The sequence below is a fragment of the Marmota monax genome, unplaced genomic scaffold, assembly GCF_021218885.2.
Source record: "Marmota monax isolate L192 unplaced genomic scaffold, Marmota_monax_Labrador192_F-V1.1 WCK01_AAM20220418_F8-fsc00042, whole genome shotgun sequence".
NCBI classification, from domain to species: Eukaryota; Metazoa; Chordata; class Mammalia; order Rodentia; family Sciuridae; genus Marmota; species Marmota monax.
The window spans coordinates 4216465-4230516 of record NW_026693008.1 but is presented as its reverse complement, the minus strand read 5'-3'; the positions used below and the strand labels follow the sequence as shown (position 1 = coordinate 4230516).

Below are 14052 nucleotides of genomic sequence, written 5' to 3'. Positions count from 1 at the left end.
CAGGGAAGATCCAATGAGAGAGGTGAAGAGAGTTTGAAATGTCTCATAAGCTTTTCCTGTCACTGCATGAAGTCCTCTGGACATTATGTATTTTGCAGACTAGGTCTCAAGCTAATTCCTTGGGTTGACAAGTGCACTTTTTATTTGAGGGTGGAGTGTGCTGGGGATTTAACCCAGGGACACTTTACCACTGAGCTATATTCCCAACCCCTTTTTATTTCTTATTTTGAGACAGGGTCGTGCTGTGTTGCTTAGGGCCTTGCAAAGTTGCTGAGACTGGCCTCAAAGGTGCAAGCCTCCTGCCTCAGCCTCCCCAGTTGCTGAGATCACAGATGTGCACCTCGGTGCCTGGCTGACAAATGAACTTCTTTATTTTAATATTTATTATTTTAATAATATTTATTATTTTAATAATCATTTTAACAATGAATAAGCCCTACTTTGTTGTTGCTACATTGTGTGTGTCATGTTTGTTATGATGGGGGTAGCAGAGGAACTTGTGACATTTGGAGAGGAAGGGTTCCCTATACACATCTAGCAGTGACCAGTTTCCTGGTTCATCCAGATCAGTGGTTCATAAATTGAGGTGATTTTGCCCCCTAGGGAAAATTTAGCCCTACCTGGGACATTTGTTGATATCACCACTGGTGGTGGTGGGGGGTTGTGATTGCTGCTGGTGTCTAGAATAGAAGTCAGAGACACTGCTCCATCCTTCTATAGAGAGAACAGCACCTGCAACAAAGAATTATCTGGCTCAAAATGTCAATAGCAGCCAAGAGTGAGAAATTTTGTTCCAAATGCATTTTTTTGTTTTTTGGAACAAAATCATCCATGTTCCCGGCCCTTTTTGGATTTTTCAAAGACAGGGTCTCCCTGAGTTGCTTAGGTCTTGCTAAGTTGCTGAGGCTGGCTTTGAATTTGCCATCCTCCTGCCTCAGCTTCCAAAGCCATTGGGATGACAGGCGTGCACTACTGTGTCTGGCCCAAATGCATTTTAAAATTGAGGGTTATAACTTCTTAGTGTACAGTGAAATAGTTTCATTTGCTATCACCAACATGTTTTGAAAGATGAAAGAGAACATTATCAGACTGTATTATATGTAGTAAGGGGCAAATATTGTTTCACAAACTTTTTTTTTCTTTACATGTGTGCATATATCCATACATTATGATGCAAAGTGAATTTTTATTTAATCTTTTTTTTTCCTGTGATGCTAGGGATTGAACCCTGGGCATTCTGCATGCCAAGCAAATATTCTACCACTGAGCTATACCCTGACTCTAAAATTTGTTTCTTACTGTGAGTTATGGGGAACATAAATTTGAAAGTCACTGATCTTATCTGCATTTTTCAAATATTAGCATGCATTTGAAACACCAGAAGATCTTGTTCAAATGCAGATTATGACTTGTTTGGGGTTGGGCTGGGGCAGAGATGATGGATCTCTCATGAACTCCCAGGTAATGCTGAGCTTGAGAGTCCATGGACCACACTCTGAATAACAAGAACTTATAACAAAAACTTATATTAAATTCATTCATGCAGGAAAAAATTGAGCGATTGGTTAAGAGTCTAGATGCTGACAGACAGTGAAACCTTTTGATAGAAGTCATAGCTTTTACAGAGCCTGGCAGGGAGAAAATAGTGACTTGGTTAATTAACGGGAAGTATCCGAGGATTTAGTACATCTCGTTTCTTTCAACACAATGTGATAATATTTGTTCTACACAATGTGTCTTGGCTACTCTGTATTTGTGTGTGTGTGTGTGTGTGTGTATGTATGCACATGCGTAGCATGTATAAAAGTCTGTCACTTTCTGCTTCTATGCCATAAGTCTGTGGTAAGAGGGAAAAAAACCCAGAAAACAAAAAAAAAACAAAAACAAAAAATCTTTTCTAAGACACAAAAGTAGTGTGTGGGTCATGTTAACAAGAATACTGTGACCTTAACGTAATAGAGCAATCAGCCTGGCTTCTAACAGTGATTAATGGAACATTCTCCTCTGGAAAAGAAAACAAATTAACTGTCTTCACCAAATGTCTCCTGGAACACAGAAAGCTGTTCTGATAAAGACACTTAGCAAAACTCTCCGTGGCACACAAGCTACAGAGAAAATTCACGGCTGGTTTTATGTAAGGTTTGTCCTAAAGTAAATGAGATCTATTTCTGTGAATGACTTTGAAAGGATGTAGCTAGATTACATGAGAACTATTTGATGTTTTGATACACCAGAGTATCTGTGAGGACAACTGCATCAAAAATAATGAACACTCAATCCCTTTCAGGTAGAAACAACCCATTTTACATGATTAGTCCAAATTATTAATGTCCCCTTATCTTTTCTGTATGCTGAAACTTCTCAGCATGGAAAGAGGAATTCTCATGTTCATGTGAAAGGTATTTCCAGACCTAAGACTCCCAAATCAAAGGAATTAATTGCTATCATTTACCTGTGGAGGCCATGGGGTAAGAGGATTCGAATATGAGATTCATTGCAATGGGCAATTAGAAGCATCAAAATACCATGTCATTTCCCCTCTCATCCTAATAAGGTTTACTTCTATCATCCTACAGAAATACACAGAGAGGCAAAACCCTTTCTTCCTTTGGTCAAATTCTTTGTTAAAGCCAGGTGTGGTGGCTATAATCCCAGCAATTTGGGAGGCTGAGGCAGGAGAATTGCAAGTTTGAGGCCAGCCTCAATAATTTAGCAAGGCCCTTAGCAATTTAGCAAGACTCTGTCTCAAAATAAAAATTATAAAGGGCTAGGGATGTGGCTCAATAGTTAAGCATCTCTGGGTTCAATCCCCAGTACCAAACAACAAACAACAACAACAAAACCCCAACCAAAACCAAAACCAAAACTAAACAAAACAACCCAAACAAATAAACAAAAAAAACAACCTTGTTAAAATTGCAAGTACTCCAAGAAAGTCAATGAAGATGATTAAATTTATGGATGGTGGGTAGCAGAGAAAGCAGGAAGACACTGGGTCTTTGAGTGGCCCTGGAGGGTAACACACTTGAAGACAAACTTGGATTGTTTTGTAATTTGAGCTTGGAAAAATCTTGTGATGGACTTGTAAGAATCCGAACAGAACTTATAATGGGGCTGGATATATGCTTTGCTTTAACTAAGGGAACTCACTGATGAAACAGATGTGCATATCCTGGTCTTCATACAGTATACACCCACCATACACATGCATACGCATGCACGCTTGCCCGTTCTATGTATACGGCAGGTAACGTTATCTGTTAAGGTAAGAGGGATGGGCCATCCACTTCACATTTTTCTTGACTCTTGCACAGTACCTGAATTCTTGGGGAATGACACTCCTCTGCAGCTCTAATAACGTGGCCTAGGGCATGACTTAGAATCGAGAATTTACAAGGGGGGGGTGGTGTGGGGAGACTCAAAATGGTGAAACAATCAACTCTCTCTCCTTTTCCTAACTGAATTTTGGATTTGTTTTCCATTCCAATATCTATCATTGTACAGATTCTACAGGATGTCCTGGCAGACTGGCAATATGCTCTCTAGCCTTATAATTGAGGCTCATAGAGATGAGGTTACAGTTCAATTAACATTTGATCTGAAGAATATGAAAAAGCTAAGCATCAGACTAATTTGGAAGGCTTCATTTCAGATTGATAACCCCAGGGGGGAAAAAAATCTTTGAATTAACAAAGAGACCTTCCTAATGGTGTGGCTACGAATGCATCAAAGACACTAGACCAAGATGTTACCAAAATAATTACTGAGTGGTGGTGCACACCTGAAATCTCAGGGGCTTGGGAGGCTGAGGCAGGAGGATTGTGAGTTCATAGCCAGCCTTAGTAACAGCGAGGTGCTAAGCAACTCAGTGAGACCCTGTCTCTAAATAAAATACAAAATAGGACTGGGGATGTGGCTCCGTGATTAAGCACTCTGAGTTCAATCCCTGGTATAAAAAAAAAGAAAAAAAATAATTACAGCGACACAGAAACTGGAGACCATGAGCCTCAGATTGATCCACTCAGCTCAGATATATGAGTCTTATTACATGAAATAAAATCCTTGCAGTTCTTCACATGGCCAACTAGTACCTGGCCTCTGTGGGTTTCTTCCAGTTTCACTATTTTTTTTTTTAAACTGGCTTCAGACATTCTCCTTACATTCAGAGAACAGCTTTGAAAAAAAAAATCCTGGGTTGAATTCTGCTAAGTTACTAATTATGTTTAAGAGAAGTACTTGGTTGAATTCAGCATGATTTTTTTTTCTTCAACAAATGGGTTCTATGTTTAGATAGTAATAAACTCCTCCAGTCTGTAGAACAACTGGCATGGTGGTCCCTTGCACAAGTCAGGATCATGGAAAAAGGGCCAGCACTGATTAAAAAAGAGATTGAGATGGCATCACGACCCTGCCCTGTGACTTTGTGTCAGATCTTGGTTGAACCAGCCAGTTGTGGAGAGAATTTAGGGGAGAAAATGGAAATTTTGAACATTTACTGGCATGGGAAATAGAGGTCCTGAACTTGGAGAAAGCAACTCTTTTTTGTTTACTCATTCTGGGAAAAGGGTACATAAGGAATATAAGCACAAAGAAAAAAATCTGAAAGAATAAATATTCAGGTAATCATCTCAGAGTTCTGGGAACCCAAAATTGAATTTTATTTTTCATCAGCTCTGCTTTCTGAATGTCTACAATACTTCATCATCATAATAAAAGGTATGAACCTTTCCTTCCCTTGGTCTCCCTCCTACCTCAATTCCTTCTGAAGTTCAGGAGGTGGATTGATTTATTTGCTAATTTGTTGCAGTTTTAGTAAGGGAGACAGAAACAGGCCATTTCAAAAATCCCTTGAACAAACAAGTAGTTCTAAGAGATGATGTGGATAATGAGAAATGATTTGCTATGCCACTCTATATTAATTACATTATATTTACTTCTCACAGCAACTATGAGAAATAAATTTTTTTTTTTTAATGGCTCACACCTGTAATCCCAGGAATTTGGGAGTCTTAGGTAGGAGGATCAAAAGTTCGAGGCCAGCTCAGCAACTTAGTGAGACCCAGTCTCAAAATAAAACATTAAAAGGGGGTGGGGATGTAGCTCAGTGGTAGAGTGACCCTGGGTTCAATCCCCTCCTCTGCCCCCGCCAAAAGCAGATATTGAGCCTCAGAGAGACTAAGAAATTCACCTGAGGTCCAACAGCTCAGAGGCCCAACAGCTCAGAGGTGGCAACACCAGGATTCTTCCTCCTGTCTGACTTACATGCAGGCTTTCCTCCTGACCATTACTGTTCTGCACAGTTCAGAAAGACTATCAGGTTCCTGTACACCAGGGAATTCTAAGCATCTTAAGATGAGTTTAGCATCTTAAAGTGACAGACATCCTGACACACCATAGAACAGAGATGGAGTTTTGTTTGGCAAGAAAAACAGGGCTGGCTTTGGGCTGGGGTGGGGAGCATTTGCATTTCAATTAATGATGATGCTGATGAAGATGATGGTGGTGGTGGTGGTGGGTGGAGTTGGCTGACACTTACCAAATGCGTCCTCTGAGCCTCTGAGCCCGGTGCAGCTCCGTATGGCATGGCCTTTCAGCCTCACAGCAACCCCACAAGAGAGGCTCTGTTTATTATCTAGATGAATCATCGGAGGCTCTGAGAGATTAAATACCTTGTCCAAGGTCACCTAGCTTGCAAGGTCTGAGATTGTCATACTGTAACTCCCATTTAGGACACTCAGGTCTGTTTACCTCTGATAGAGGGGATAACTCACTATTTCAGTGTCTACTATGCTATTTACCTGGATTTTCTTTAATCAGCACCCCCAGAACTGTAACCTACATTTTTTGGAAGGTCACTTCTCTCACCTGGACATCTGGTGAAGGACATTATGGCTATAACATTATGCTCTCCTTGTAGCCTATTCTTCAGTACTTCCTGGAGCAAGATGACTCCTGCTTTGATTGACATCTGCTCTTGTCTGTCAATAAGGTCATAAAAATAAGGTGACCTGTGATTTCCTATACAAATACTGCCAGTATGTTTCCATAGGCAGATTTCATTTTTTTGAATTACCCCCTTAAAGGGAAATAGTCACTCCATTCTTGTGCTGGACACATATACGATTCGAGAATGGAACAACAAATTAAAGTCTGTGCAAAGCAAAGAATACTGAGTAGCAGCTCCATCTGAATCTGACCGTGCTGCCTGATTAAGTTCTTAAAGGCAGTTGGGTAAAGGGGCCCTTTCCTGATCTGATAACTGCCAGGGAGAAGCCAAATTCGGAGTCAATCTGCAAATACTTAATCCTCCAGAAGGCAGATTAAGTGTATAATTGACCTAGATAATCCATGTATCATCTCCAGTCAAATGTTCCCTGGGTCCGGTTCACAATGACACGGGGGCCTGCAGAAAGCCAGCGTCATGCAGCATCACCACCAGTGTGGATTCCATCCAAGTTTGAGATGGCTTTTTAATCACTCATCTCAGAGCCTGTGAGGTTTAAGCAGATGAATTCACCCTAAGCACATCTCTTTTAATCCTGATTTTCTTCTCAGTCTGTGTCTTCAAGAAGTACAAGGAGGAAAGAAAATAAATTAATTTTTGTTTAGACCTTGAAAATCTTAGGTGCTTCTATTGATGATCTGATCTCTCATTTCAAAAAGCATGTTTTTGTTTTGGGGAAGATGTTGAATTAATCACTAGAGAAGGCGGGGGTGGGGGGGTGGGGTGGGGGGTGGAGTGCAGGAAGCCATCTGCATGATTTATAGATACTCCAACTTGAAATCGCTATCTTCGAGTTATTTCTTGAGCTTGTGATTTTCTCCTTAGCTGCTGCTGCAGGAACATGGAGATTATTTCATATCCATGTTTTATATTTTCTTTAAAAATCAGCAATAATTGCCGAGGAGGGCAAGGTTCCCCTTGAGACTGACAGCAATCTGATTTCCTTTTAAAAATTCACCACTTTAATATAATTTCAATTCATTGTTATTGTACATATTGGAATATTCTCTTGATTTAAATCTCTGAATATTTTGTTTCTAAATAGAAGAAACTTACTTTGCAACAAGTGAGAACAGTATGCAACTATTCTTCATATATGATTTTTAGAAAAAATATAGATTAAAAAAATGTACATCTAAAATATCGTGGGTAACAGTTTGGAGATTCTTTTCTAATCAGTACTTTATTTTGGATTGGTTAGGTCCCATTTAAAGTTCATTATCAAAAAAAAGTATTGTTAATGTTTTATGGAAAGACTAATACAAACCAATTAGATCAATAAACAAGGAAACTTTTGTTGCAGGAAAATAATCTGGTAATGCAATATTATGTCCAAATGTATTTTCTCCAATAAAGCTAGAGTATGCTTGGTTTTAAAAAAATTTTTGGTAAGATGAATTTGGAAAGCCTATTCTTACGTTACATAATAAAATAAAAATGCAGAACATCCCAAATAGAGCCCTGAATGCTATGCCGATAATCTTCCCCAAGCACCCTTTTCTAGCCACAAGTACAAAGATGAGGCAGAGGAAGTGAGTTCATGATTACTGGATGGGGGGGCCTCGCTAAAACAGAACATGCACCGTTAAGTGACCAGCTATTATGCAGAATATTCCCAGATACAAACACACACACTAAAGCCATCCAGCCTTTTCTCCAAGGGCACACTCAATTGTGCAAAAAAGGAAACAATCCAAATAGCAAGAACTCAAGGGATTTACCAGGTAAATAAAACTGAGACGTGAAACTCAGTTCAAAACACAACAGGAACTCTTAGAACATGCCTCTGAATGACAGATGCCAGCAGAACAGAACCTGGGAATGACACCACAGAACCAACACCCCCCCAACAGCAAACAATCTTAGAGAGAGACGAGATATATATATATATATATATATTTTTTTTTTCCCCTTCATTCAAAATGCTAATTTGCTATTATTCATTTTTGCCATTTATCAAAATGCAACAATTTGGAAGCAAAACCTCCCAGATCAACAAGTCTTTCTCAAAAGGTTTCTGCCAATTGTTTATAGGACCACCATTGTGAAGTTTAAAGAATAAGTTCGTTGCAGCCAGAAACATAGGGCAGCAGCTTTCAGGCCCCTTCTGCCTTGATGTTCCCACCCTCTTGTTTAGCTCGGTGGACAGGAGTCTCAAAGAGCATCTATGCAAAGAAATAAACAGGATGCTTGAGGAAACAGAAGCCAAAAATAATCAAACATGTTGGTAATCTGATGTTTTGCTGCTAGATTATAGAAAAACAGTAAGTACTGAATTAAATTACCGAGGCTGCATGGTAATGAAGCTTTTTGAGAAGCTCTGGGTTTTGAAAATGACAAATGTTTTAAATCCCTGACAGATTCAATAACTTTTTTTGCACGACATCAGTTAGGTTGCCTAGCACCAATATATTCTGTAAATTAGGGGATCAGGTTATTATTTGGAAAGGAGAAAAGTAAATGGCCAAGAAATTTATATCTAAATAAGCTCCTGAAAATAAAAAAAATGACTCTCCATGGGGTTGGGAGAGATATGAAGTCAATGGTCAGATTGGCTCAGCCTTTAAAATCACTAGGGACTCCATTGGGAAAACAAAATTGGGACAATAAGAAGGTCAATTGTTCCCAGGCTGTTGCTCATGCAGTGGAATATGTGGAAGAATCAGAGACACTTGTGAATTCCTGAATGACCCTGAACATAACTGGCTCTCTGAAAAGCATCTTCTTAGTAATATTTCTTTCAGTTATCCATTCACAGTCATGCCCAGGGGGTGGAAATGGGCCTGCATGTGCCCACAGTTAGGCATGCCCACTTTCCCCTTCTGTATCTGCTGCCAAGGCTGGACTCTTTACTTTTTTGCATCAAAAGTGGGTTGTCCCTTTCTTTAAAAAGAGCCCCCAAAGAGATCATTTACCTTGCTGGTTTTTTGCAAGACTACCTTTAAAAAGTTCTTTTCCCCTCTTCTACTTTGAAATTTAAAACAAAACAAAAAAGAAAAAAAAAAAAGAAAGAAAAAGAGGGGATTATTTCATATCCATGAAGTGACAGGTTAAACTGCAGACGAAGCCTCCAATTCAGTACTAGGTGTTTTTGAAGTTCCAGCGAGATCATGGCACACACGCTCGTGCGGGGACATGCACTCATGCGCATACACACGCGCGCACGCATACAAGGGTGCACACGCATACGCGGGCCACACAAAACCGAGAATCAGAAGATAACCGATCAAAGGAAAAGAAAAGAAAAGAAAAGAAAAAAAAGGCAACCTAGGCATTGAAAAGAACAATCCACAGGCTTCTTGAAAATTTGTGGTTTGGAATTGAATTCAGTGGAGAGGGGAAGAGTGTCCACACTCCTATCTGCAGACCCCGAGGGTGCTGCCTGTCTGTTTTCAATGCCTATGGGAGGGGGGGATTGTGCCCCAGATATATTAGGCTCAGGACTTTGATAAAGGCGCATATGCAGAGAAGGGAGAGGACCCGCTGGTGAGCTTTATGTATGTATGAGGCATTCTCAGTGGATGTGGGTCATGGTAGAAGATGTACACAGGAAGATTATTTGATTCTAATTCATGCCACTTGATATAATGTGATAAAACATTTGACATGAGAGATAAGTTCCATTTTAATCCAAGAGAGGACGAGTGGGAATTAAAAAGTAAGAAGGGTTTTGTGGTGCAGGAAGGTGATGCGGGGGAGAGGGGTATGGAACACAGAGAGGGGACGACTGGGAAAAGGGGAGAAAAAAAAGAGAGAGAGAGAAGCCTTTTCAACACACTAGGAAAGCAAATGAGCTGGAAGACAAAGCATTTAAAAGTCAGAAGCTGCAGAATCCGAAAGCGGTGCCAACAATGAGCTCACTTAGCTATGGAACAAAAACACACGCGCGCACACACACACACACACGCACACACACAAAAAAACTCAGTGTAAATTGGTGAACACAATCACAGAAAAAATATAGAAACAAGGATTCCATAATAGACCAAAACATTAATGTTCGGGCTGGCACTAAAAAATACAAGAAACCTGGACAGGAGGAGCTCACGTTTCACGAGACAGAAGTAGTCTGCACAATTAGAGCCACACGGAGACAAGGACATTGGCTTCCATGCACTCTGGCCGGGTCTCCACTGGCAAGTTGTGGGGAAATGGGAAGCAAAATACCTGGCTATATTAAGCAACCCCATCTGTTTTGGTCTGAAAGAGGCAAGCAATTTGAGACCAAAGCAGATTCTTTTTTTTTTTTTCTTTTCTTTTTCTTTTTGCCTTGGTGGCTTGCTTTGCTGTGCAGATGTAGTCACAGTGGAAATAAGAAATCTGAAGTTTGACCTGGGTCTGGCAGCCCAGCGTATTCACTTTGGAATACCTGCTTCTTCATGCATTTTTTTTCAGGTGAGTGGGTGGGGGCAGAGCACCACTGCTCAGACAGGCACCTGGCCCATTCACTCTCACCCAAACCCTGGCTTGATTTCTGAAAAGAGCAGGAAAAAGTGCTAATATCAATCCTACCAGTTTGCCAAAACCCAGGGCTAAGGATTTCTGGTCTTGTAGAAATAAAATCATCTTTGAAGCCATAATAATGTGACATTTACTGCACATCTGCACATCTGCATGCCATCCTGCTGCTGGAGGTAGCCTCCCTCCCCCAGCCTCCCTCATGTGAGGCCAGATTGCAAGGAGGAAGACCTGGTCTTTGCCAGTTACAGAATGCTGCCTCACAAGCTCCGTGCGGGGACGCACCTGCGTGCTGTCCTACGTGTAACACACAGCCTTGGGACAGAGACACTGCCACACCAGGGGTGGGTTCAGAACAGACACACGACAGATAGGCGCCTAAGGCAGAGGAAGAGGAAAAGATTTTGCTTGAAATCAGGAGCAATCCATTTTCTCAAAATGTGACTTATCCTCCTGTCTCTTATTTTGTCACATTTTGGAGGGTCTCCTCCTTGGTCTTCAAGGAGGAGAAGGCATTTACTTACATCAAATAACCTTTCTATATACATCTCCTCATTGACCTTATCACGCAGGACATCCTGAGAGTGGCGGACGAAAGTCACGTAGGCGTCGGCCACATCCATTCCAGGTTTCTGCAAAGAAACAGGAAAACATGAAAATGGGATTTGCAGACAGTGACTCTTCAGGGATGACCCATTTGTCCTGGCTCCCACCCGCAGCCCCTCCTATCCTCTGCACTGTTTTGGCGGGATCAGGTTTGCAGCACACAGCCCGGACTGGTAGGAATTGATATTAGCCCTTCCTGTTCTTTTCAGAAATCAAGCCAGGCAAAGAGGAGAGTTGGAATTGCAGATTTTTTTTTCCCTATCGTTAATTCTTTTTTTGTTTTCTGGCAATTTTATCTAATGGATGAATCTTCACTGTATCTTCACCAGAAATATTCTCTGGCTTTCCATTGAAACCCCTGTGATGCATATGGATATTCTTTATTATCTGTCTCCTTTTCCTCTTAAAAAAGAAAACTATAATCAGGGGCTGGGGTTGTGGCTTAGCGGTAGAGCACTTGCCTAGCACGTGCCAGGCCCTGAGTTCGATCCTCAGCACCACATATAAATAAGTAAATAAGGGTATTGTGTCCAACTATAACTAAAACATAAATATTTTTTTTTTAAAAAAGAAAGAAAACTATAACTCTTCCTGCCCAATTCCCATTTTGGGGAATAGTTTAACCTGAGTATATAGAGTGAGAATTTGCTAATTAGTTTACAAAGTGGAGACATTAGTTTTTCTTTTCTAATGTAGCCTTAAAGTTGAAGATTAAAAAAAAAATCCCAAGAATCATAGCAAGCTAGTGGAGGAGGGGAAGAGTTTTAAATAAATTAGATTTTCTGGAAAGGTAAGCAGGTGGTTCATTCTTCAGGCAATGACTTACTGTAAGGAATTAAAGAAAAAAAAAATCTCAGGATGTACACCGCTTGAGATGTCAAAATCAAAGTTATCTCCAAAGAAACCTATTAAAACACTGTAATATGGGTCATTAGCACAACTGCCACAAACCCCTTAAATTTCCACAATAGATATGTATGTTTGCTAATAACTAAAAAGATTAGTTTTCATTACTGTGATTTACCTTAGATCACAAAGTATCATTTCTCTACAAGACGGGGACTGTCAGGCACTGCAAATTGAAGTTAGTTAACACTTCTGTGTAATTTCCAGGGTGAAAATGAGGAAGGTTTGGAAACAGTAGGACTGTATATTTTTTTCCCCCTCATACAAAGCAAACAATTATCAAGCAAAGGGCCAATCCCTGGCCCCCGGGATGCTAGTAACATTTCTTAACACCCGCTGAAACAATGACAAGGTATTAATTTGAAAAACAATGAGGACAACCCAAAGCCACAGTAGTCAAGTGTTACACTTTCAAGCAATTTTCAGCAAATGGATTGAGCAGGGTCCATGATGGTCCTATAATTGTTGCAGTTTTATGATACGAAACAATAGCGGTTCTCCAATGAGACGTGTCAGCTTATCAATTCCAAACTGGCACCTCTCCCCTCTCTCTTTGGCAGCCGCACATCAAAGGACATTCTTGGTAGGGATGGGGACCCCTACCTGGGGGACTTGAGAAACTTATTATTATTGTTTCCATTTCTTCCCTTGTGATACTTGTGGCAGATGCAGCCTTTTCCTGGGTGCACGCAGCCATCTTAGAGCTAAGATCCAAAGCCAAGTTCAGCAGATCTGTCAGGAACCCATGATGTTACAGACAGACATCTAGAAGGATGCTATTTTCATCATTCCTTCTTTCAACAAGGCTTACTGTCCTCACAGGGGCATTTCATTTAAGTTTTAAAAAAGCTCTGATTTAAAAAAAAATTAGTTTGATTCATCTCACCCAGGTAGTTAAGAAGCTCTGTTGACTCTTATTTTTTTTTTAAATATTTTTTAAAATCAATAGCTTAACATTGTACTGTATATTTATTTGATTGTTTTTTGTCTGTCTTCTCCCACCAAACATAAGATACATGAATAAAGGACCATTGATCTGTTTTCTGTTGTACCTCCAGCTCACAGAATAGTGCCTGGCACATAGTAGGTGCTCAGTAAATAATTGCAGAGTGAAAAAATCTATGAATGAATGAGCAAGTCCTACCTCTACCTCCTTTTCAAAGCTCTTCAGGCACACTGTATGGATTATTACTGAATCCACCTCCTTCTCCCTCCCAAAAAACCTTGAAATTTATGCAAATCATTAGACTTCTCTGGGCCTCAGTTATGCCACCTGTAAAATGGGACTAATAACAGGTTCCTGACTTACCTTCAAGGATTGTTATGATCATCAGCTAAAATAATGTATATGAAATTGTCTCAAAAGCCATAAATTGCAATGTCAACATCAGCCCCTGACTCCCCTTCCTGATATTATATCACACCAGGGCCCTATCTACTTCTTCAATCTACTTGAGACCCAAGATGTAAAAAGGGTCCTCAGTGGATCTGTGTCAAGATGAAAATAATAAAGTCTCTGCACAAAATGTGTACTTCTCTTATCATAGTCCTCAGACTTTCACTCCCAACGACCTTCCTTTTAAGCCAGCTTCATATTCAATTCCAATGAGTTTTGTTTGTCATCCCTTGATGGGCCAGGAATGGGGCATGGGGAGATGGTGGAACCCAGGCGTGCTGGTAAGAAGGCCCTGTCCTTTGCCCTGGTGTGCCAAGCATGAGGGACGAGGCTGCCAGACTGCACCCTGAGACATAAAGACTCACTAATTGCTGGGGTCTGGAACAAAAGGGGACGGGGTGAGCTGGCCCTGCGCCATTGGGCCATTGAGGAAAGATTAAATGATAGTTCCCTGGTCAAAAACCCAGGGATAGGTGCCGTGGTACATGCCTGGAATCCCAGCAGCTCAGGAGGCTGAGGCAGGAGGATCGTTCAAAGTCAGCCTCAGCAACTTTTAGCAAGGCCCTAAGCAATTTAGTGAGAACCTATCTCTAAATAAAATATTTTTAAAAACGGCTGGGGATGTGGCTCTGTGGTTAAGTGCCCCTGAGTTCAATCCCTGATACCAAAAAACAAAAACCAA

General features: G+C 40.7%; 1 protein-coding gene across 8 annotated transcripts in view; it reads right to left on the bottom strand.

Moving 5' to 3' along the window:
- Window positions 1-14052, bottom strand: part of Cadps (calcium dependent secretion activator) — a 480326-nt gene that overhangs the window by 29162 nt on the left and 437112 nt on the right. For all 8 annotated transcript variants that reach the window (XM_058582090.1, XM_058582085.1, XM_058582091.1 and 5 more), the window contains one exon: window positions 10987-11094. In XM_058582090.1, the coding sequence (XP_058438073.1) occupies window positions 10987-11094 (108 nt within the window). The remainder of the gene's footprint in view (window positions 1-10986; window positions 11095-14052) is intronic.